Source organism: Pavona decussata, unplaced genomic scaffold (assembly GCF_977016875.1).
Source record: "Pavona decussata unplaced genomic scaffold, jaPavDecu1.1 SCAFFOLD_92, whole genome shotgun sequence".
NCBI classification, from domain to species: Eukaryota; Metazoa; Cnidaria; class Anthozoa; order Scleractinia; family Agariciidae; genus Pavona; species Pavona decussata.
In genome coordinates, this window is record NW_028145509.1 from 4,501,223 (window position 1) to 4,527,500 (window position 26,278).

The window sequence follows — 26,278 nt, forward strand, 5'->3', positions numbered from 1 at the left end:
GGATTTCAAATCGAATGACGAGGCTGGAGCCGAAGACCTTTCTATTTTAGCATTCTTTGTACTTATCATAACTTGTTTCCCTCACACCTTGGGCAAATTATATTCCGTTCTTTTTATATGATTTACCTTTACATTCTCTTTTTATATAGTAACCCGGGTTTCAGAAATGAATAATTATACCATGAATGGCTCATTGATGCGGTTTTGGACACACACATGCGCGTCACGTGATACATTCCGACGAAGGCTGTCGGATGATAAGGAGTCCTCCGATTTGATATCCGTCACCCGATTTTTTTCGCCAAGGGAACAAAAAAGAGAACAAAGAACGAAAGTTTGATTTTCGGCTTTTATGGTTTTAATCTAACTACCGTATAATGATTCAAGAAAAGAAAGCGAATAAAAAGGACAGGTTGTCTTTATTTACCAGTAATCATGCCGTGACCATCAATGGCTGTTTTATCATTTCTACAACTGATTAAGAGCGTGCCTTTTCAGAAACTAATCAAGGGTGTCCTAAAAAAACAAAAAAAACAAAAAAACCACACACACACACAAAGTAATCTGTCTGAGCAATCACAAAAGACGTAAACAGCACAATGAACCAATCAGAACTCAAAGCAAATACATGACAAAGCACGGGAAAATGCGTGCGAGTGAGTTACGATTGGATGATTTTTTGTTTTGTTTCTTTAAAAATATTACTTGGAGTTTTGCTAACGTATCACAGAGCGTGGAAAAGCAGAACCAAACCAAATACGAATTACTTCCCACACTCAAAATGAATAAACTTTTCTTTTCCTGGCTTACTAGTATACCAGATGTTAATACCTTCAGATGAAAGATTGTCCTCAAACTTGGGGAAAATCTTTCAGCCTTAAGCTTGGGCATTATCCACCAACATCAGCTGACTGAATGGGGTAATTTACTAAATATCTTAAGAGAAGAGAAATCGAGCGAAATAGATGGCCTAGAAAATGCTATGCTCGCTTAAGAAAAATAGGTTTTTCTACATTACTGAGAAAAAAATATTCTACTCTGCCTGTCTAATATGTTGAGAATGATGTATTATTCAGTAAATGACACAGGCATACTCGGATAAATCGAAGCTAAGACCCTCCGATTACTAGTTCGGATGATCTACCACTGAGCTACAGGAGACTCGTGGTAGCGAGGGCCATTAAACTTGCTTCATAGGATAAACATCCTGCATACTGCTAGGATTTGAATGTCATGTGTGGCATATGCGCAATGGAATAAATGTGATGGAATATGGCTTAAAATATTCCATCACATTTATTCCACGTTTCATGTTATTACAGACACTACCAAATGCGTTTCAGTGCTGAAAGGCAGATACGAACAAGCGGTAAAGCGGCAAAAAATGATGCTAGCTTTTTGTTCTTTATTACACGAGACTCCACTGAAAATCACTCAGTTACATGGACTGCCAGAAAGCGTTTAGGCTAACAAAATAGCGGAAATTGAGCTTTTGCTCTCGTGCTTCATACTTTCTCGCTCTCTTTTTAGATGAACAGTGCTGACAGAGTCAATGGTTTGGATACATCCACGCCAATTGAAGAAAAAGAAGACAGCAAAAAACACACCAACGAACTCAAGGAATTGACACGAGATCTCGAGAAGAAAGTCAAAGATCTACGAGAGTTGATTGAAAAAGATTTTGCGTCCAAACAACAAGAGTGACAGTACAAAATTAAGAGTGACACAGTAAATAAATAATTAAGTGACAAAGTTAATGGTTAAGGGTGACACGGAAAATAATTAAGAGTGATGCAGTAAATAATTAAGAGTGACATTTTAAATAATTAAGAGTGACAGTAAATAAACAATTAAGTGAAACGGTAAATAATCAAGAGGGACACGGAAAATAATTAAGAGTGATACAGTAAATAATTAAGAGTGACACAGAAAATAATTAAGAGTGACATGGTAAATAATTAAGAGTGACATCGTAAAAAATGAAATCAGACTATGAAGTTGTAATTCCTCATGAAAAGACTTAGAAACAATTTCTTTCTTAGTCGATTTATCAGTACATGTACTTACATTATTATTTGCGTGGTCAATTTCTCTATACATTTTATTTGCTCTGATACAGCGTCATTCTTGTAGGTTATTTGGTTTTGGTTTGATGCTAAGAATTGAGGTCATCTTTCTATTACGTATACCTTAGCGCATTTTAATTCTGATTAATGAGATTAAACTCCTTGGGATGTGGAGTCAACGTATATTAAGTGATGACACTACTAATTAGATACACTCTCCAGATCGAAATGAAATTTGGAAATGTTGGTTTTTGAGGAGCTGATTAAACTGGAGTACATGGAGAAAAACCTCTTGGAGTAAGAAAAATAACTAACAACAGCTTTTACGTTTGCTTCTCTCACGGAGTTGGTCTTAATTAATCAGTAACGTGTGTCTGATACTGAGTGTTATTATTTAATCTCCTTTTCATGATATATTCTCTGCGAAATAATCAAGCAAAAAGCCAACTTAAGATAAGACGTGTGCCAAATATCGTTTGATAGAATAAAATGAGAACTTTATTCCAGCATCGAGGTTATTTAGCTTTAATAAAATATAACTTGAAATATTGAGAATGATGAATTATTCTAGAAAGTGACACAGGCATACTCGGAAAAAAGAAATCCGAGTGCTTCTATCAGGAGTCGAACCTAAGACCTTCCGATTACTAGTTCGGATGCTTGAGTTGAAATATTTCAAACATGAAATATTAAACTTGAAATATTACTCGCTGAAACTGAGATGAGGGATTATTTCGGTATTTACCAAACCATTGGATTGCAATTTGCAATCGTATCAATTGTTTTAAAGAAAATTTCATGGTGGACATGCAGGCAAAGCATTATGTGAAATTCTCTTACCAACCTGGTATAAAATGTTTAAGAATTACTAAACTGGATAATTCAGAGCGTGAAATAAGTAAAGCTCTATTATATCATTTAAATTATGAAACTTTATGTTGAATGTTCTTTGCTATCTTAACATTTGAAAACAATTGTTTTATGAGATTGTAAGTATTGATTTTTATACACGAATAACAAGTGTTTGATGAAAGAAAGGAAGGTATGGTGAGTGAGCTCAACCGCTCGACTCAAATTCACACTAACTTAATTTTGGCTTGGCCAATGGCTCAGCCCCCATTCCCACTTGAACTCTTATCGGGTAGCTTTAAAAGAGGGGATGGAACTAAAAAAAAAAAAAAAAACAAGAATTTGCTTTTGAAAATGGAATTAAATTGCTTTACATTACAAGATAAAAAGTTTGCATTTTTAAGAAATAGAGGGGAGAGTGATTTTTGATAGCACGCCCATCTCATTTCATTAACAGAAGAAACATGCTTTTTTTGAAGTTTCCGCTGCTATCATCAGTTAGCACGGTAGGACGTAGGACGTAGGTTACGAGGACATTATTGTATCAAGCCAGACAAATTATATGTTGACATTCGCGCCAAGACAAAACGGTAACCTTTGCTGTCTAGAAGTGAAATGAGTGTTATGTCTACGGTCCGCTCACCTTCAGTGTGTTTTTAATTGCTTGAAATGTATTCCTTCATATCGCCGTTGCTGAGGGAACTTTTTACAATCCCTAAAGCATTTAATTTGTTACAAGGGGAGTATATTTTTTAAATGCAGCATACATCAAAACTACTCGCCGCTAACAGAGAGAAAGCACGGACTGACATAGGGGAATATCAAACGATCCTTTCGTGGAAGGTAGGAACATAGTGCTTTAGTTGGACTATGTTTAATAAGAGTCTAACGGCTAACAAATTAACCATGCCACCCTTTTATTCTGATCATTCTTTTTCTAATTCTTCTTAGATTATTCATATATCTTTTCATATGCCAAACGCCCATCATCCATACGATCGAGAATTATGATGTTGGTCATTGTTTCGCTATTTATTTGTTTAAAGACGGTACAAGACGCATTGTACACCCAGAAAAATCTTCCAAGTTAGAAGTATCATAAATAAGGCAGTTCACAGGGTATAAAATGCGCATGATCAGTTTTTATAGAGGCGAGCTACCCGACGACTAAGAACACGTCCGTGCCAAACGGAAAATGTGTCTAGTGTCTAATATACATTTCTTTTAAACGCGTACAAAGTTTAAAATCGAAAATCCCTTATGAGTTCAACTTCCATTGATGATATACAAACGTAACAGATACAATGTGCTTCAAAGGACTCGACAAAGTAAACTAAAACCTGAAACGAGCGACATCATAACTGGAATTAGAATTGAAAACTAGTGATGTGATGTGCAGTTAACAGCTTGGGAGTTTCACCGACATCTTTTAAAATCTAACATGACATACCTTTAGTATCAATCAAACGGGTTCGCTCGGTTTGTTATTTCATGTGCAATCCCAACCCTCGCTGAGGATGCAACTTCAAATAGTTATTATGATCATAACTGTTATGAAAGAACGAAGAAATTAAATTACATTTAGATCAGTACAGTTATCACTTCAATACGTACGTTTGTTACGATACTGCAGTTCTTAAATACGTTATTCTTAAAATGCATAATACAAACTCAATTCACTTCTTCTATACCTGCATTCGGTATAAAAGACCATAATATTTATATAAACTCACTTTTACGTTACGTTTTAGTAGCCTGCTTGAATCTGAGAAACAAAGTAACCAGCTTTGATTAGAATCAGAGGATTGATCAAATACTCTTACAAGTTATGCAAGTCTCTGGCTGTTTAGATATCCTCTGACGGCTCAACATTGTTTCCCCTCTGTCCTTCTTTAAAACTTGGGCTTAATTTAACTAAAAACTGACCTTAAATCAGTTTTGCTTGAAAAGTCCATGCGGAATATATAAACTGTTTTCTATCTAAGTCAGGAAATTTTGTATTTTGTACTAAATAAATATGATTAACGTCCTCCTCGCCGTGTTTCCAAGTCAATAAAAACACCCTATAAGTGATCATCGCTTTCATTTGAATAGCTAGAATTTCTTCTACTTTAAATGTTAACTTTCATTTAAATAATATTTTTGCGTTTTAATGTATATAAGGGCTTCTCAAAAGACGTAAATTGTTTTCCTAAACCAAATTATTCACTTTTACAATCAAGGTTTATAGAAAAGACATTACCATTTACCGTTGAGCCTGTGGTAATGACTGTTACTGCCAGTTTGCAATCGTATCAACTGTTTTAAAGCAACTTGATTTCATGGTGGACATGCAGGCAAAGCATTATGTAATATTCTCTTACCAACCTTGTATAAAATGTTTAAGAATTACTTAACTGGTTAATTCAGAGCGTGAAATATGTAGAGTTCAATTACAAGTATATAATTTAAATTATGAAACTTTATGTTGAATGTTCTTTGCTATCTTAACATTTGAAAACAATTGTTTTATGAGATTGTAAGTTTTGATTTTTATACTCGAATAACAAGTTTTTGATGGAAGAAAAGGAAGGTATGTTGAGTGAGTTCAACCGCTCGACTCAAATTCAAAATAGCTTAATTTTGGCTTGGCCAATGGCTCAGTTCCCATTCCCACTTGAACTCTTATCGAGTAGCTTTAAAAGAGGGGATGAAACTACAAAAACAAAACATGAATTTGCTCGTGAAAATGGAATTAAATTGCTTCACATTACAAGATAAAAAGTGAGTATTTTTAAGAACTAGAAGGGAGCGTGAGTTTTGATAGTACGCCCATCTCACTTTATTAACAGAAGAAACATGCCTTTTTTAAAGTTTCCGCTGCTATCATCAGTTAGCACGGTAAGCGACTAAAATGTGAGAGGAAATTAGTTACGAGGACATAATTGTATCAAGCCGAAGAAATTATATGTTGACATTCGCGGCAAGACTAAAAGGTAACTTTTTTTGTCTAGAAGTGGAGTGAGTGTTATGTCTACGGTCCGTTCACCTTCAGTGTATTTTTAATTACTTAAAATGTATTCCTTCATATCGCCGTTGCTAAGGAAACTTTCTAAAATCCCCAAAGCGTCATATTTGTCACAAGGGGAGTATACTTTTTAAATGCAGCATACATCAGAACTACTCGCCGCCAGCTGCGAGAAAGCACGGACTGACAAAGGGAAATATCAAACGATCCTTTCGTGAAAGGTAGGAACATAGTGCTCTAGTTGGACTATGTTTAATAAGAGTCGAACGGCTAACAAATTAACCATGCCACCCTTTTATTCTGATCATTCTTTTTCTAATTCTTCTTAGATTGTTCATATATCTTTTCATATGCCAAACGCCCATCATCCATACGATCGAGAATTATGATGTTGGTCATGTGTTTCGCTACTTATTTGTTTAAAGACGGTACAAGACGCATTGTACACACAGAAAATCTTCCGAGTTAGAAGTAGCATAAATAAGGCAGCTCACAGGGCATAGATGTCGCATAATCAATTTTTATGGAGGCGTTCTACCCGACGACTAAGAACACGTTCGTGCCAAACGGAAAATGTGTCTGGTGTCTAATATACATTTCTTTTAAACGCGTACAAAGTTTAAAATCGAAAATCCATTATGAGTTCAACTTCCATTGATGATATACAAATGTAACAGATACAATTTGCTGCAAAGGACTCAACAAAGTAAACTAAAACATGAAAGGAGCGACATCATAACTGGAATTAGAATTGAAAACTAGTGATGTGATGTGCAGTTAACAGCTTGGGAGTTTCACCGACATCTTTTAAAATCTAACATAACGTACCTTTCATATCAATCAAACGAGTTCGCTCGGCTTGTTATTTCATGTGTAATTCCAACCCTCGCTGAGGATGCAACTTCGAATAGTTATTATGATCATAACTGTTCTGAAACAACGAAGAAATTAAATTACATTTAGATCTACAGTTATCACTTCAATACGTACGTTTGTTACGATACTTTAGTTCTTAAATACGGTACTGTTAAAATGCATAATACAATCTCAATTCACTTTTTCTATACTCACATTGTATGAAAGTCCATAATATTTATATAAACTCGCTTTTACGTTATGTTTTATTAGCGTCTTTGAATCTGAGAAACAAAGGTAACCAGCTTTGATCAGAATCAGAGGATTGATTAAATGCTCTTACAAGTTATGCAAATCTCTGGCTGTTTAGAAATCCTCTGACGACTTAAAATTGTTTCCCCTCTGTCCTTGTTTACAACATGGGCTTAATTTAACTTAAAACTGAACTTAAATCAGTTTTCCTTGAATAGTCCACGCTGAATATATACACTGTTTTCTATCTAAGTCTGGTAATCTATTTTGTACTGAATAAATATGATTAACGTCCCCCTCACCGTTTTTGCAAGACAATTAAAACACCCTATAAGTGATCATCGCTTTCATTTGAATAGCTAGAATTTCTTCTACTTTAAATGTTAACTTTCATTTTGATGATGTTGTTACGTTTTGATGTCTATAAGGGCTTCTCAAAAGACGTAAACTGTTTCCTAAACCAAATTATTCACTTTTACAATCAAAGTTTATAGAAAAGACATTACCGTTTACTGTTGAGCCTGTGGTAATGACCTATCGCCAATTTGCAATCGTATCAACTGTTTTAAAGCAAATTTCATGGTGGACATGCATGCAAGCAAAGCATTATGTAATATATCTCTTACCAACCTTGTATAAAATGTTTAAGAATTACTAAACTGGATAATTCAGAGCGTAAAATAGGTAAAACTCAATTATATGATTTAAATTATGAAACTTTATGTTGAATGTTCTATGCTATCTTAACATTTAAAAACAATTATTTTATGAGATTGTAAGTATTGATTTTTATACACGAATAACAAGTTTTTGATGGAAGAAAAGGAAGATATGGTGAGTGAGTTCAACCGCTCGACTCGAATTCAAAATAGCTTAATTTTGGCTTGGCCAATGGCTCAGCTCCCATTATCACTTGAACTCTTATCGAGCTAGCTTTAAAAGAGGGCATGGAACTTTAAAAACAAAACAAGAATTTGCTTGTAAAAATGGAATTAAGTTGCTTTACATTACAAGATAAAAAGTGTGTATTTTTAAGAACTAGAAGGGAGCGTGATTTTTGATAGTACCCCCACCTCATTTTATTAACAGAAGAAACATCCTTTTCTTAAGTTTCCGTTACTATCATCAGTTAGCACGGTAAGCGACTAAAATGTGAGAGGAAATTAGTTACGAGGACATTATTGTCTCAAGCCAAACAAATTATATGTTAACATTCGCGGCAAAACGAAAAGGTAACCTTTTCTGTCTAGAAGTGGAGTGAGTGTTATGTCTACGGTCCGCCCACCTTCAGTGGGTTTTTCATTGCTTGAAATGTATTTCTTTATATCGCCGTTGCTAAGGGAACTTTCTACAATCCCCAAAGCGTCTTATTTGTCACAAAGGGAGTATATGTTGCTTGAACGCATGCAGCATACATCAGAACTACTCGCCGCTGACAGCGAGAAAGAACGGACTGACATAGGGGAATATCAAACGATCCTTTCGTGAAAGGTAGGAACATAGTGCTTTAGTTGGACTATGTTTAATAAGAGTCGAACGGCTAACAAATTAACCATGCCACCCTTGGATTCTGATCATTCTTTTTTTAATTGTTCTTAGATTATTCATATATCTTTTCATATGCCACACGCCCATCATCCATACGATCGAGAATTATGATGTTGGTCATGTGTTTCGCTACTTATTTGTTTAAAGACGGTACAAGACGCATTGTACACCCAGGAAATCTTCCATGGCCAAAAATCTCGGACATTTGAGCCCGCGGGGATGTCGGCGGTTTATAACCAAAAAATAAGGTAAAGATGGCGGATCGAAGCCGTCGAAAGTGTGGTAAGGTGGACTACACACAGTTGAATTCATTCTCTTCGGTGGTTTTGTACGATAGTGCACCTAGCGCAAGTAGAAGTAAAAAAGGAAAGCTATACGAGGTGGAAAGGATAATCAGCAGACGGAAGGTTCGTCGGGTGAGTATCTGTTTCCCGCCGTGAAGAATTTTAGTTGTGCCGGGTGTAATTCGTGGTCTTGTTTTTTTATACTTTCTTGCTTAATTTCCTTACTTAAGGCTTAGAGTAAACTGACTTTCCTGCAATGTAATTACATTTTCGTAATTTTCAGAACTTCGAATATCTAATTAAGTGGCGTGGATGGCCCTTTTAATCCTGCAGTTGGGAGGACGAGAGTAACTTAACTAGGGATTTATTAAGGTGAGACTGTTAATACACGTTCAATTTGTAGACTTAACTCTGCAGACATCTGGCAACAACATTCTTGCAAGTTTTTTCAAGCAAGCTTACAGAACCTTGAAATTACACAATTTTATTGTGTGTAGATGCTATATGAATTTTCATATATTTTTCTGATTATTAAATTTTACATTAACTGATTTACAACTGGGTTTACTTAACTGATTGTGGAGCTCTTGTTTTCATTTCAGAAGTTATAAGCACCCAGTGAAAGTTTCTGATGAAAGACTACAAGAACCTTGCCGCCAGTTTGCATGTGGAGTGTTATCTGCTTTGAAGAGTCCGTCATTGTCTTCAATCTACATCAACTTGGAACTTGATATTTGGCGTTATATTGCGTTCAATAGGGGAATATCATTAGAGCACCGCGGCCATTTTTTATTTTCTAATCCAGACCTATCCAGACTTTAGTACCTCTCAACACACTGGTGGTACTACATGAATGAACATGGCGAAGGTACTGCCATTGATGTCCCAATCAAAATTAAACCAGTGTTGTCCTGGTCATCAGCCCACTATTTCGTAAAGAAAGGTCACATTATGAAGGCAAAAAGATTACCAGTTGAGAAACTGTGCATTACTATTGCTAAAAGACCATGTAATGTAAATACCTTGAAGGAGATCATTTGAATGCATCTGTTTAATGTTCCTTAGCTTCTTAAACCATTGAATTAAATAATTCTACACAATAGAACGTTGGAAAATAACATATACAAACAAAGGAAATCTTTACAGGTTGTTACACCTTGGTAAACCCAAAATTCAATAATTGAAGTTTCTTAAAGCTAGATCGTCATGAATTATTGTTGAGTTTGAGAGGCTAACTGTGAAGCATTTTCGAGCAGTTCCTGCAATCTTTTTACATTTCTTAGGTGTGTTGTAATTCCCATCTCTGCAAGTTTAGCTTTGATATTTTCAGGGGTCATGTTAGCCACATCGTACTCATTGCTTCTATTCGGATCGGCTGGACTGGATGAATTTTTCATAGCTGCTCTTCAACAGGCACGTTTTTCCTTGATCTCGGTTTCCCAGTAGTCTGCATTTCTTTTCTTGTACGCTCTTGGTGTTCGTTAAAAAATCACTTAGCAGCTCAAGTCTCTTACCAACCAAAAGAACAACTCTTGCAGCATCCCACTTATTAGAATTTTGAAGATGTATTCTTCTACAATCATCATTATTTTTCTCCACCCCTGTTTAGAGATTTCAAATGTTATTAAGGTTTTGATAATTTAATATAAGGTAAATCTTGTTGCGTAACAAAGAATTGATGTTAACCTACCTGATTATATTACAAGAAGTGATCTAAATTAACAAGAGAACATGGAATGATTTTCTAAATATCATTTTGTCCATTGCAATAACAATAACATTAACAAAAAAATTAAGGGTTATTGAAGAAGACACCCTTTGCTCTAGGAAGAAGAAATGATATTAAAAGTTTATTGGAAAATTGCTTAAAATATCAGATACACATTTTATCTGTACTATTTCTGTACATAAACCGGTCTTACCCTGCCCTGTAAATTTCTTGATGCTTTGAAGTTCTGCTAGGAATCTTGGCAAATGGTGCACCATTGCGTGCATGTATGGAGTGACCTTTGCGTTGGCGTAACCAGGGCTTATTCCTGCAAGAGATGTAAAAAGGGACACCCATGTCTTTGCCTGACAATAGAAAACAATTATGGATAAAATAAGTCATAATAAGAAAAAAAATTTATGGGAATGAACACGTATGTAGATGATTCAGATATGTAGTTTCATACTACAAGATCAGTAAAGCACTCTTCAGATAAAATTACCATTATGCTGGATTACAACACTTTGCTGATTTTAAACTGAAATATAACACTATAGTAGTTTCCAGAGTACTACCCCCTTACCCATTTCAGTTCAATTAGAACTTATTATGTGTTAATTCCATTTCCATTTGAACAGTTTGTTTACCTTTTGAAAGTAGTCTTCAGCGTAATCATCACGGGTTTTTTTTTTTTTTTTTCATCAAACATTTTGTAGAGCTCATCAAAGTCCTATGCAGAGTAATATTTTGCAATTAACGTTTTACTTGATTGTTCAATTTAACATGTAATTATGATCAAAGGTACATTACAACCTGAGTTTAAAAGATCTAATTTTAATTTATACTAGGCTTGAAAAGCCTATTTAAAATAATTTCATTACCCAACATAATTGTCAAACCAAGATAATGTTACAATGTGGAACCTTTGATTGTTTTGACGGTGATCTGCAGGATTTTCCAAGGCTTTTGAATGAATTTGAAGTTGCAAAACGATGTCGTTCCGAGTGAAAAGTACGGAATTCATTTTCGCTGTAGGTTTTTTTTTTAACTAAAATAGAGCTAAAATATCACTGAATAGTTCTTGATTTTGGCAAACTGAAAAATAACATTAGTTTTTCTTGTATTTTCCGTAAGTCAATCGCGTCTCATATAATGCCTTGTAATTCCGTACGCCATTTTTATTATCGATTGGGAAAAGCCCCTACTGCCATGCGGGCTCAAATGTCCAAAATTTTCGGCCATGCCGAGTTAGAAATATCATAAATAAGGCAGCTCACAGGGTATAAAATGCGCATAATCAGTTTCTATAGAGGCGTGCTACCCGACGACTAAGGACACGTCCGTGCCAAACGGAAAATGTGTCTAGTGTCTAATACACATTTCTTTTAAACGCGTACAAAGTTTAAAATCGAAAATCCATTATGAGTTCAACTTCCATTGATGATATACAAATGTAACAGATACAATTTGCTGCAAAGGACTCGACAAAGTAAACTAAAGCCTGAAACGAGCGACATCATAACTGGAATTAGAATTGAAAACTAGTGATGTGATGTGCAGTTAACAGCTTGGGAGTTTCACCGACATCTTTTAAAATCTAACATAACGTACCTTTCATATCAATCAAACGAGTTCGCTCGGCTTGTTATTTCAGGTGCAATTCCAACCCTCGCTGAGGATGCAACTTCAAATAGTTATTATGATCATAACTGTTATGAAACAACGAAGAAATTAAATTACATTTAGATCTACAGTTATCACTTCAATACGTACGTTTGTTACGATACTTCAGTTCTTAAATACGTACTTACTGTTAAAAAGCATAATACAATTTCAATTCACTTCTTCTATACTCGCATTGTATAAAAGTCCATAATATTTATATAAACTCGCTTTTACGTTATGTTTTAGTAGCGTGCTTCAAACTGAGAAACAAAGGTAACCAGCTTTGATCAGAATGAGAGGATTGATTAATGCTCTTACAAGTTATGCAAATCTCTGGCTGTTTAGAAATCCTCTGACGGCTCAAAATTGCTTTCCTTGAATAGTCCACGCTGAAAATATACACTTTTTTCTATCTAAGTCTGGTAATGTATTTTATACTGAATAAATATGATTAACGTCCCTCACACCGTTTTTGCAAGACAATAAAAACACCCTATAAGTGATCATCGCTTTCATTTGAATAGCTAGAATTTCTCCTACTTTGAATGTTAACTTTCATTTATAATAATATTGTTACGTTTTGATGTCTGTAAGGGCTTCTCAAAAGACGTAAACTGTTTTCCTAAACCAAATTATTGACTTTTACAATCAAGGTTTAAAGAAAAGACATTACCGTTTACCGTTGAGCCTGTGGTAATGACTTATCGCCAATTTGCAATCGTATCAATTGTTTTAAAGGAAATTTCATGGTTGATATGCAGGTAAAGCATAATGTAATATTTTCTTACCAATCTTATTTAAGGTGACTCGACCCAGTTATTTTTTGGCGGTACCACCCTACTTTGAAGCTCGCTGGTATCCCCACCTTTACTTTTATCGTAAGTCTAACACATAGAATGTATAAAATATAGATCAATCTACAATATAGAAAAAAAATTTCGGTGATCGGAGTAAATGTCACGTGGTTGTAGTGCCACGCCCCTTTTAGGTCTGAGTCGAAATTCTGCTGTTGCCGGCTTTTTGTCGTGAGAATCTCTCGGCTACACATAATGCGCATTAGTGCCTTGCGCTGAACAAAGTTTCAACAAAATCGCAAAGACCCAATTCGAGAAATTTAGCGCTTTCCAAATTTAGGTCATAATTTATGTAAAAATGATAATCAAACTTTAAACGATTATATCTAATAAAATATGAGATTTATTGCTTTATTTTGGGAAACTTTATGACAGGTGGACCCCTGCACGTCAGCAGAAAGCTTTAGGGTCTTGTAAATGGGCGCGATTTCGAGCAATGCAAGCATATAGAAATTATAGTTTTAGCTATTTGTTGACGCTTGTCAACGTTTCAGAGTCCTCCTCACAAAAGAAGCATTTTCTTAAAAATTCGTAGTTTTTTTTCCTTTAAATTTTTTCAGGGCTACAATTGCGCAACTAACTACCCGGAGTCCGAATTACATGGTCATTGAAAAAGTGTGACATTATCTTCTATAAGCTCAAACTTGAGTAAACATTGAAGATTTTTAGCGTTTTGGCTGAGTTTGTGCTTTGGGAGTTTTCTATTGTTTCGAGTCTGTCATGATACAGCATTCTTGTTCAGCACGCGTGCAATGACCACGCTTGCCTGACTTCCGAATGCACTCATTGGACATTGAACGCGTGCTTAACAAGAATGCTGTATCATAACAAACTCGAAACAATAGAAAACTCCCAAAGCACAAACTCAGCCAAAACGCTAAAAATCGTCAATGTTTATTCAAGTTTGGGCTTATAGAAGATAATGTCACAGTTTTTCAATTACCATGGAATTCAGAGTCCAGGTAGTTAGTCAATCAATCGTGGCCCTGAAAAAATTTGAAGGAAAAAAAACTACGAATTTTTAAGAAAATGCTTTTTTTTGTGAGAAGGACTCTGAAACGCTAACAAGCGTCAACAAGTAGCTAAAACTATAATTTCTATATGTTTGCATTGCTCGAAATCGCGCGCATTTACAAGGCCCTAAAGCTTTTTGCTGATTTGCAAGGACCCATCTGTAATAAAGATTCCCAAAATAAAGGAATAAATCTCATAGTTTATTAGATATAATCGTCTAAAGTTTGCTTACCATTTTTACATAAATTATGACCTAAATTTGGAAAGCGCTAAATTTCTCGAATTGGGTCTTTGCGATTTTGTTGAAACTTTGTTCAGCGCAAGGCACTAATGCGCACTATGTGTAGCCGAGAGATTCTCACGACAAAAAGCCGGCAACAGCAGAATTTCGACTCAGACCTAAAAGGGGCGTGGCACTATAACCACGTGACATTTACTCCGATCGCCGAAATTTTTTTGCTATATTGTAGATTGATCTATATGTTATCCATTCTGTGTGTTAAACTTACGACAAAAGCAAAAGTGAGGATACCAGAGAGCTTCAAAGTAGGGTGGTACCGCCAAAAAATAACTGGGTCGAGTCACCTTAAAAAGTTTAAGAAATACAAAACGGGATAATTCCAAGGACGAAATAAGTAAAGCTCAATTATGTAATCTAAATAATAAACGTTTTGATGAATATTCTTTGCTATCTTTTCATCTAGTAACATTTGTTTGTGTGCTCGTAAAATCGTAAGCGTTGATTATTAGGCACGAATAGCAAGTCTGATGGAAGGAAATGAAGGTTTCTTGAGTGAGTTCAACCGCTTGACTTGAAGTAAAACTAGCTTAAGGGGAACTGTTATTGGGATTTTTGAGCTCTTTTTTTTTTAAATGGTGAAATAAGGTCTTCACTTAGTTACAAGATAATTCTGGAACTAAGAGAGGAAAGAAATTAACTCAATTCGTGAAAGGAGGGACTCGTAATCTGTTCTAGGGGCATTTTAAAAACAAAAATGCAAGAACTTGAAAAACATTAGCTTAACATCTTTTCAAGTTTCAATCCATTTCGTCCTACTATGTGTCTGGCCATAGGCGCTGATTGACAGTTTTATTGCGCTGGGATGATAATTTACAACAAAACTAGACAGTTACTTTTTGTTTCTGTTGACAGACAAACATTTTGATGGGTTGAAATGACATCAAATTCGAGTGATACTGCCCTTTAAATTAATTTTGGCTTAGAATATGGCTCGGCTCCCATTCCGACTTGAACTCTTATCAAGACGCTTTAAAAGAGGGGATGGAACTAGGATCTTACCGATAGCGCTCATAATAATACATTAACTACTTAAAGCAGTGCTTGTTTTTTGCCAAAAAAAAGTGCTAAAATAATGTTGTTGTTGTTTTTTAAAGTAATCGTGGGTTACATAAAAATGCTCACTTTTTTCCGATTTTTTTAAACATAGAATATTACATTCTTCAGATTTTCAGTTACATTTTTCAACAACAAAATGTAACGATCAATGGTTTTTTATTCCATAAGTCCAACACAACGTTTGAGGTCTTCTAATACTAGAAGTTAATCATCGCTTGTTATTGGGTCATCATTACCCATACTAGAAGTTAATAATCGCTTGTTGTTGTTGTATTGGGTCATCACACTTGCTTGCAGATAGTCAACTAAGGCGTGCTCTTGTTGATCGTTGAATGAGGAATTGAGAATAGAGAATACCCTTTCTGCTGCAGCCGAGGATGGCTGCAACAGCAGCACTTTCTTCACTGCAGATGTCCAATGAGGGAGCTGATCCTTGTGGTCGTGCCACCATAACAACATCTAGAAGGCAACCGCTGACCTATCAAACCTATTCAGGCCTCCTCGGCTCCTTTAACTAAAATGAGGGCAAAATGAGGCTTTGGATGACATTAATAAAGTCAGATTGTGCTTTTTAACACAAAATTATACAAATGATCACTTTAATCAGTCGAAAATCCAAAATAATGCTAGCAGTGCTTTTTGGGATAAAATGTAAAACAAAAATGCGCGCGAAGCCAAATAATGCCAAAAAAATGAATGGATTTAAATTGCTTTACATTACAAGATAAAAAGTGTTTATTATCAAGAACTAAAAGAGAGAGTGATTTTTGAGAGTCCAACTCAGTTCAGCTATTTTAATTGGACTAATTGTGTCCTTCATAACTGTTACTGTAAGGGCATTGTCTAATCCATAAAGCATGTAGTAGCACGTAGCAGAACTCTAAGGGCGTATATCAGACAAGAAGTCATCTAATAAGCCTCAGAAACACTTATTACTAAACAGTGAGGAACTATCAAACACCACACGTGGAACCAGTATACATTTCTTTGCTCGAAGGTAGGAGCTAGTCTTATTTTACAATTGCAATAAATTAAATCAAATCAATGCTTCTCTTCATTGAAAATTGTATCATCGGATAATACAATTCACGCGGAGATTTGATTGGCTTAAGTGGCCATTTGGCATCAGTTATTATGCCATTCCTGCCAAAGAAAAAGCGGGCATTAAATCGTCCTCTGGTTGTTCTCAGAAAACGAATGAAATCAGTACTGAAGTCTGGCAACATTTCATGCCTCTTTTCTAATAAATCAGTTGCTTCCCTCTCGCGTGTTAGATATGAGATGATAAATAGTCAATGAGACGAGTACCGTGGCCAGATCGTAAGCGTCGACCGACTCTACTCTAGTATAAATTAATCTCTATTACAAACTATTTTATTTCAAGCATGACTTCAAGCAACAGTGGCAAGAAAAATACCTTGGTCTTACGAAAATTAATAAAAAAGAATTTTCTAATGCTCTCAGCAAAATAAGATTAAAAAAAAGAAGAGGTAGGAGAAAGAAGCAAATGCCAGAATAAAAGCGAGAAGAATTCAGATATCATGCATTGTGATGCGCAGTCCTGCGACTTTGATACCTCACAGTCATTTTTTTTGTAACATGGGATACCTTCAACACTGTCTTTTTGCACATTAACACCCTTCGGTTTTCAGCTAAGAAACCAAGAAAAAGCTCTCCTTTGTGTGCACATAATTTCAGTAATTTAAATGCTCATTGATAATTATATTTATTCTAACAAGTCAGTAATAAGTTATACTTATATGACCCCTCGATACATATTTGTGGCTCTCGGCGTCCTGTTTTTGCGGATGTTATAATATCAGTGGATTCAGTCCTCGGCGACTTTGAACCTGAGTAACCTTTTTAATGTTTAAGCACTGAAACTGTTATACACCCTGAAACTTCAAGACTTTTTCAGAAATTTTTCTGGGAAAAAAAATGATGTGACCGGTTAGTGTTCATTGACTTACCATGGCAACAAATTTTTGACAAGCAGTTCTTTTCGGCCGAAATGGATAATCCCTTTTTGAAATGAAGAAAAAATACTTTTATACTCTCACTTTATGTTTTTAGGCCATTTTAGTGTTCCTTTATTACTTTCGATTACATTTCGTTCAATTTCGGCGCTTTCTTGAAGTTTTGGGGAAATCCAGAAATTCAAGATGGCGAATCTCTGATGGCCGCGATTTGGTAATCATGGCGTAAGTACCACGTCATATTACGTTAGCACTTCCCGTTGCAGACCACTAAGGAAACATCCTTGAATTTAGTATCTATCCTTTAAGTCTCATTTTCATAGCTTTTATACTTGTGAGGTTATGGAGGGGGACGGAATCCGACATCCCCCCTTCCCCGAGAAGCCAAAAAAGGCCTGTTCTGGAGAGGATTATTCCTAAAGCAGCCTTCTGATTTTTCGCATCGGTGTCAACTTTAGTCCTTAAAATTCAACTCTTTTAATGTCAAACAATCTAACCGTTAAGGCTGAACAAGTAGGAAAGATGATGGTAAAGCGGCCGTTTCGATTATATTACAAGGCTTGGCCTGCAAAGTGAAAATTGCCATGCAGGTCTTATTTCTAACATGTTGCCATTTTAGGAGTTACTATTAATGTTCCCCTTCATTGATATCTCAAAACTCCTTGCAGACAAATCGATCGTCATGTGCATAATTTAAGGATAATGATACGCCAGTATCTGGTAGTAATAATCACATCCTTTCTCTGGTAATAGCTTAAAATTATGTTAGCCGTGTCTTGATTGAGATGAAAGTCTAATTCTGTGTTATGTTTTGCAAAACCTTCAGCCTGTTTCTAACTGTTCTCGATCATCTAACAGAGAAATTAAGAAATTCTAAACGATAGTATTACAGTGCGTAGCATCAACAAAATTTCAGACGTTTCACAACGCTTAGAATACTTTCAGAATGAGGAAACACGGTTTTGGTTAGAATGCTATGCAGACGCTCTTTGAGCTAGTAACGGCCATCCCCTCCTAGGAACGCGTGACATGCCCAAAGAGTCTTAACCGCGGTCAAATGTAAAAAGAAACAAATCAATAATATAATTAAAGTCCGTACAAGGAAAGTGGAAGTTGAAGTGAAAAGGCAGGTCAAAAAGGGCACCACAAGCAGATAAGACATTAATGGAAAATTGCTGAAAGATGTTTACATTTTGTAGTTTCACATATCTTCAGATACCAGAAACTGATCATGGACTATTTTTAACCGATCAGGACCAGTACAATTTGAACAGTTTATGAACTTAATCTACACTAATTTGTTCTGGACATTAACTCCAATCTTTTCATGAAATTTTTTTAGCATCTACAGTTGCGGTAAGTAAATTTGTGTACAATTTGCTATCTACATGTATCATACCAAATGTAGATCTTTTTATTCTTATTACTCATAAATCTGCTAAGGTTTACCAAAGTAACCTACATTACACCTGTTTTGTGCGAGCTTCATTGGCTACCGATTCAGTATCGTATTATTTTCAAGATTCTGCTTCTCGTGTATAAATCACTGAATGGGACATCGCCTAGCTACTTAGCTCAGAAACTGCGTTATCTTTCTTATACTAGATCATTGAGTTCTGTTAGTGATGAACCCTTAATGCAACCTAGATCGTTAACCAAGACCTATGGAGATAGAGCATTCGCTGTTCATGCACCAAGAAAATGGAACTTAATACCCTATGAAATTCGGAAGTCCAACACCATCTTAAAAGATCACTTAAGACGTACATTGTTTCTATAGATTTGTATATATTGCGTTAGTTTTTAATTTTTAATCATTGTTAATATAATAGGAGATGGTTGTAAATTTGTAAATATTTATCAATGATGTTATTTACATGACTGTAAAGTGCCTTGAACATAGGATAAGAGCGCTATAGAAATAAAATTATTATTAAAGAAATGTGATGGTATATTTCCAGCCTGGTGAATTAATGAGAATGATGATTATTCTAGGTTCATGGGACAAACATCTTGCATACTGCTAGGATTTGAATGTCAAACGTGTGGTATATGAAAGAAATGTGATGGTATATTTCCAGCCTGGTGAATAAATGAGAATGATGATTATTCTAGAAAGTGACGCAGGCATACTCGGAAAAAAGAAATCCGAGTGCTCCTATCAGGAGTCGAACCTAAGACCTTCCGATTACTAGTTCGGATGCTCTACCACTGAGCTTCAGGAGACTCGTGGGAGCTAAGGCCATTAAACTAGGTTCATGGGACAAACATCCTGCATACTGCTAGGATTTGAATGTCAAACGTGTGGTATATGAAAGAAATGTGATGGTATATTTCCAGCCTGGTGAATAAATGAGAATGATGATTATTCTAGAAAGTGACGCAGGCATACTCAGAAAAAAGAAATCCGAGTGCTCCTATCAGGAGTCGAACCTAAGACCTTCCGATTACTAGTTCGGATGCTCTACCACTGAGCTTCAGGAGACTCGTGGGAGCTAAGGCCACTTTCTAGAATAATCATCATTCTCATTCATTCACCAGCTGGCTGGAAATATACCATCACATTTCTTTCATATACCACACGTTTGACATTCAAATCCTAGCAGTATGCAGGATGTTTGTCCCATGAACCTAGTTTAATGGCCTTAGCTCCCACGAGTCTCCTGAAGCTCAGTGGTAGAGCATCCGAACTAGTAATCGGAAGGTCTTAGGTTCGACTCCTGATAGGAGCACTCGGATTTCTTTTTTCCGAGTATGCCTGCGTCACTTTCTAGAATAAACATCATTCTCAAAATCATTATTATTATTATTATTATTATTATTATTGTTATTATTATTATTATTATTATTATTATTATTATTATTATTATTATTATTATTATTATTATTATTATTATTATTAACCTAGGAAGCCAGAGTTTACCAGGCGTTTTGCGCATTGGATTTAAGGCATAATCTTGGTTCTTGCAGGTTTGAGTCTGGTTTAACTCGGGTAACTCTGGTTATTTCTAAAACCTGGGTTAACATGAATTACCAGACTTAGGGTTCAAGCCTAGTAAGTCTGGTTCTTGAAAACTGGTAAAACCCCTGGTAAGCTTTACCGGAATCACCAGCTCTACCAGGGTTACGGTTGACCAAGAAGTCTTAGAGCCTGGGTATACACTAGCTTGGTTATTTTCAAGACCAGGGTTAACCAGACTTTTTGCACATAGTCTAGATTTTTAGTTTAAACTTCCTCCTGTCATTTCTTTTCTGTTGTCCTCTTTTATTACCCCAAAATCCGACATTAAGCGATATTACTTTTCTTCTATTAAAACTTGTAGCAAGAATATGATTTCCAAACAGCAGGATTCTTGAACAGGCACCAGTCTTGGGTGGCGACGTCTTTTCTTTCAAAACCACCAAAGTTTGTAACACTATAATCGTTTGAACATGTAAAAGTTGGAATTAAGTAAACAAAAAAATATGAAGAAACAGGATATTTACAATGTAATACATTCGAAAAACGTGGAAGCCACTGAAACGTCAGACTAAAGAAAGAAAAATCAATGTAAAGCAGTGTTACCATTGGTGTGTTTCTTACAAGCGATCCCTTACTAATGAAATTCTCTCTCTCTCTCTCTCTTTAGTTAACTTAGGTAAAAATGATTTTGATGAAAGTTGTGTCTCTACTGTTCATCGTCATTGTCATGGTGAAGGGCACTTGGGGTGGTAAGTAAAAGAAATAAAAATTCCGAAAAAGATTTAATATAATATATAAAAGAACGGGAAAATCTAGCTATAATAACTGGTGGCTTTGTTGCTCCTGAAACTACTGTGAAAAGAGATTAAAAAAAAAAACATAAAGAAGACTTAATCCCGGTTCACACTAACGGCATAATGACATAAGGGCAAAGTCACCCAAATGTAAAATATAAATTTATGCCCATGTTTTATGTCAGAAGTTTCAACAGCATAACACAATGACATGGTAGAAACATAATGACATAAGCATAACGACATAAAGAACAAACCAATCTTTTCTTTATGTCGCTATGTCCATGTCCTTGTGAACCAGGCTTTGAAATTGACGTCGAAACATCAAATAATTTTAGTATTCCTTTTTACATCTATTGTTGAAACTACTACATAGGGACAGTTTGGGATTGAGAACCGCGGTGGTACTAAGTTTGTTTCATTTTTTTATTCCTCAACTGTGGGACCTCGGGCCACAATGCACTGAGAAACCATGCGCCTTCGAGATTGCCCGGCATTGTAAAAATCATGCCTGAAAACGATCGTGCATATTAAAACGTCAAATTAAACCGACTTCTAGGATGTCAAGACGCTCTCGGTATGGAAAGCGGCGCCATCTCCGACTCACAAATCAGCGCATCTTCACAGTATTGGAGCAATCATGCAGCCAGACAAGGAAGACTGAACTATAAAGAAACAAGATTCAACTCTGGAGCGTGGGCAGCTGGTGCGAATAATGTTAATCAATGGCTGCAGATTGATCTTGGACAGGTGACTAAAGTTACACGTGTAGCGACGCAGGGGAGAAATTATAGTCCATCGTGGCCTTTTGGGCCTCACCTCCAGTTTGTAACCAGGTACAAACTGCAGTACAGTAATGATGGTGGGAACTTCCAGTACTATAGCGAACCAGGCGGCACGGACAAGGTGAGCACGCCTTCTTTTTTTACCGAGATATTGACTCAACTGGCAAGATTTTCATAGAGTGTGCTAGTATTTTTTCTACAGCGCTATCTCTCAAACTTTGAGACGTAGCTGCCATATCGCTGATTTTCGTTATTTAAATAACTAAATGATCATACTTAGGTATTAAATTTAAATTAAAGAACACTTCCAGTTTTATAGTGAGGGAAAATTTCATTCTGTTCTATTTCATCCAACCAGCCACAGAAACAGAAGAGATTGAAGTGTTATGTGTTAGCTTACATAAATATCCTTGGAAAAGGCAGAAAAAGGCATTTGAAGTATTTTCCTTCAAAATTTTATAAGTGAAACGTTTAATATACATTTTAATCAGGTCTAATTATCTGTCAACACACCATGACTTTTTAAGTAGCTACTCAAAGTAATACTAAAACTGTTATGCAGTAAATACCTGGTTAAATAAAAACACCAGATATGGTGTCAAGACATATAGCTCACTTGTCTCTCGTTTTGATTTTACAGGTGTTTTCTGGAAACAATGACCGAGACACCATCGTTTATCATGACCTTGACCCACCAATCATGGCACGTTACGTCCGCTTCCGTCCAATGCAATGGCAACAACACATATCAATGAGAGTGGAGCTGTATGGCTGCAGAGGTAGTTAAGGTTTCGCTCTGGCAAACTTCAAAAAATGATTGATCATTCCAATTGTTAATTGTTTCAATTCCAAGTGTGTCTTTTTACTTATTGACCAACAAATGACGAATCGGTAAATTGAGGTCAATATTAACTTAACTTATCTAGACAGGGCCTTTTGTTTTTAGGGAACTGGGAGAATTCTATTCATTTCACTGGAACTGCCTTTAATTGCAGTGATGTCTTGTTCCTTGGGTGAGTTGTTCCGAGCCCGATTAAGCTCATCCCGGGTTAACGTGGACTCTAATTTGAGTTTAATTACTAATCAATGAAGACTCTTCAAAATAATTTTTTGTTTCTCTGTTTTGACTTAGACTTTTCTTTACCGTTTGTTTACAATTAGCTTTTTCTAAACATTTGTAATGAGCAAGATCAAAACCTCGGTTAATTTTTAATCGGGGGTTGCCAAAATCGGCTTTCGAACAACCGATCGAGCCCTTGTTGGTTTCTGTTATTTTAGATTGGTAGCTAAGTAGGTAGGAACTTTATTTAGGTTCGGATTATAGAGCAACAAAATAATGATAGTATCTCCAAATACAACGTGTGTAAGAGTAAAATAAAATAACGAACTAAAAAAAATACTTCTCTGAACTAAACGACTAAAACTATATACATTAGCCGGAGTTTTGTCTGTAAACGAATTCCATTCCCTTATTGAAGAGTTGGTAAAAGAATGAAGTCCTTGAGCTGTTGTCTTAACTGGTGGCAATTTGATGCGGAGATACACATTTACGTCTTTTTCAAGAAAGTGATATAAAAGCGAGCAGTGATCATTGTTAACAAACTGTTTACCGAAAAACAACTAATCTAAAATAGCCGTTGGTAAATGCCGGTACGTTGTAAAAAAAGGTCTGTATCATTTTATTAATTAAATAAGTTGAATTCAATTGACACAAGAATTTTGTTAACCACCATCTCCATTTGTGTCCAGAAAAGTGAATACTAAATTCAAATTTGTGGAAAAAAGCTTTGCTGCAACACCAGAACATAAGAAAATGCTTTAAAAAACTGGATGATTGCGATCAATTTCATCAATTTTAAAATGCCTTGTTTCAGTTGGCTTACATGCCGTAAAACTTACAGCTAGGAAGTCATTCCAGTGGCTAAATGCATTTCAGTGTTAAGTCTGAAAAATGCTTGACTTGTTTTGCAAAATTTTGTGGATTTGGTCTTCCTTACAGAGATAGATGGTGGCTATTCAGAATGGAGTGCTTGGTCCCAGTGTTCCACAACTTGTGGAGATGGGCATCGAAGCCGTAGTCGTTCTTGCACCAATCCCCCTCCGTTCGGTGGAGGAAAAGACTGTGCCGGACTGGGACCTGAAAAGGAAAATAAAGACTGTAATAATGGTGACTGTCCAGGTATTTGGATTGCTTTCATAATGTGACCGCCTGGGATGAAATATTGGGCTGTACTCTATTCACTTGATGAACAAAACGAACAAAACTTGTCAAGAGAGTATGGGAAACTATTCCAGTCATATTTCATGCCCTTTAGCACTTTTTCGAACGAACACATCAAGGCGAGTTGAATGCCGTAAAGTGGTTTTTGATATATAAAAAAATGGCCCAGATATGACGTTTGAAGTTTAAGATGATTTTTTGCGGAAATGACCGCAGTACTCATCCTTGTAATAATCAGTGAGTTCCACATAAGAGCTCAACACATTAGCTTATCTTCATGATCAGAGGAATGGAACAAAATTTTCTAAGGGGTTTGCTTTTGGAGGAATAGTGCAACAATATGTATAGTATATTGTTAGTTTTGGAACTACGCTGTGAAAGTCTTTATCTCTTCTCTGTAAAATCATACCAGAAGTCACCTTGCACTTTACCTTTAGTAAGCTTTGTAAGAATTACGAATCTTGCCATCAAACCTCTACTACAAAGAAATTTGGCTTTTTTTTTCCGGGTTCACTATATCATTGTCATGTTCAATGTTTTTATCGTATTCATGTACATAAGATTGTTGTTCTTTGCTACATTCAGTTGACGGAGGCTACACTAATTGGGGAAGTTGGACAGATTGTTCTGCTTCCTGCGATGGAGGAATACAGAGTCGCTCTCGAACGTGCACCAATCCTCCACCACAACATGGAGGAAAAGATTGTGCAGACCTTGGACCATCAAAAGAGACAGAAGAATGCAATACAGGGGGTTGTCCAGGTAGATTTATTCTTGTAAGCTTGTAAGGTAGTCCGTATTGTTCACCATTTCTTATGTTGTAACATAACACAACCATTCAGTAAACATTACTATTACAAAACCCTTGTCTTCAAGAAATAGATTCGCATATTAAGGGGAATAGAATTTAGGAAGTGATCGCGCGAGTAATAACTAATTATAGAACAATTATCCAACTACTAGTCTATTCAATCGATAACACAGTTCAAGTTTATTTACTTCGTTCGCCACTTACTTTTCTCGTTTACGTGGTGAACAGAGTGTTCCTTACGATAAGACGCTCTCAAACGATGGGGTCCATCCCGCGAAAATACTCATGAAGAAATATTCGTCAAGACGAAAATGGAAAATCCCATTGTGAAATGAAAAAAAATAACTTTTCTTGCAGTGGATGGAAGCTACAGTTCGTGGGGAGAATGGAGTGCATGTTCCAAAACTTGTGGCCGAAAGAAAAAAGGTACCATGACACGTCAAAGGCAGTGCAATAACCCACCACCACAAAACGGCGGCAAAGACTGTTCAAGACTGGGAGAGGACAGCGAAAAGAAAAAATGCAAAGCAACCAAGAGGTGCTCAGGTTAGTGACAATGACGTCAATGTCAGTCTCACAGCGTTTGTATTCACAAGCCGCGAAAGGGAAATGGCGGATCTAGGGGAGAGGGTCGCGGGATCCGCATTCCCCCTCCCCGTCCCCTTTCTTTTTCTTTCACTAAAAGCGGCGCATCGAGCTATTTCGTTTCACTAAGAGAAGAGTTTAGGGTTTAAGCGCGGGCCTCCTACCTTATATGAAGTTCTATACACTTGGGTGAAATGCGGTATAACTACAATACGGGTCAGTTGGGATGGTATATTACAGAGATTGCGGATTTTTAATTAGGATTGCCTTAACTAAAGCTGGCCGACTGTTAGCAATGGCTGTTTGGTAATGACGCCTTAGTACGATTGTGGTTATATATGAACACACATTGCACATTTATCTCGGATTATAACTGTGTCATTATTGTATTTAGTGGACGGCAATTGGAGCAAGTGGGGAAAATGGAGCGATTGTTCGGCCAAATGTGGTGGAGGAACCAGGAAAAGAAGGCGAAGGTGCAACAACCCCAAACCTAAAAAGGGTGGCAAAAAATGTGCAGGAAAAAACAGAGAAGTTGAGAAATGTCACACATTCAGTTGCTGAGGTAAGTCGGGACGCTCTATATGTGCGTTCAGAAAGGCCGGACTTTGGCAATCGAAACCTCTTTTTTTTTCTTACGGTCATTTGTTCCATTAGTCCATGGCAGGGCTGACCAAGTTTTTGA

General features: G+C 36.2%; 2 protein-coding genes and 1 pseudogene across 6 annotated transcripts in view; all 3 read left to right on the forward strand.

Moving 5' to 3' along the window:
- Positions 1-2,782, forward strand: part of LOC146473984 (uncharacterized) — a 29,522-nt gene extending 26,740 nt beyond the window's left edge. For 2 of the 3 annotated variants that reach the window (XM_085117994.1, XM_085117995.1), the window contains one exon: positions 1,531-2,782. In XM_085117994.1, the coding sequence (XP_084974120.1) occupies positions 1,531-1,704 (174 nt within the window). In that variant the 3' untranslated portion in view covers positions 1,705-2,782. The remainder of the gene's footprint in view (positions 1-1,530) is intronic. The other variant, XR_014866334.1, reaches the window with a different exon arrangement.
- An 840-nt stretch (positions 2,783-3,622) lies between these two features.
- Positions 3,623-26,278, forward strand: part of LOC146473985 (coadhesin-like) — a 23,774-nt gene continuing 1,118 nt past the window's right edge. The window contains exons 1-9 of one of the 3 annotated variants that reach the window (XM_085117997.1): positions 3,644-3,758; positions 8,440-8,520; positions 21,065-21,146; positions 21,751-22,097; positions 22,617-22,755; positions 23,976-24,155; positions 24,783-24,959; positions 25,366-25,554; positions 25,988-26,158. In XM_085117997.1, coding sequence (XP_084974123.1) covers positions 21,080-21,146; positions 21,751-22,097; positions 22,617-22,755; positions 23,976-24,155; positions 24,783-24,959; positions 25,366-25,554; positions 25,988-26,157 — 1,269 coding nt within the window. In that variant the 5' untranslated portion in view covers positions 3,644-3,758; positions 8,440-8,520; positions 21,065-21,079 and the 3' untranslated portion in view covers position 26,158. Of the gene's footprint in view, positions 3,759-6,061; positions 6,144-8,439; positions 8,521-21,064; positions 21,147-21,750; positions 22,098-22,616; positions 22,756-23,975; positions 24,156-24,782; positions 24,960-25,365; positions 25,555-25,987; positions 26,159-26,278 lie in introns of those variants that run through there. The other 2 variants (XM_085117998.1, XM_085117996.1) reach the window with 2 other exon arrangements.
- Positions 8,528-10,967, forward strand: LOC146473986 (uncharacterized; annotated as a pseudogene).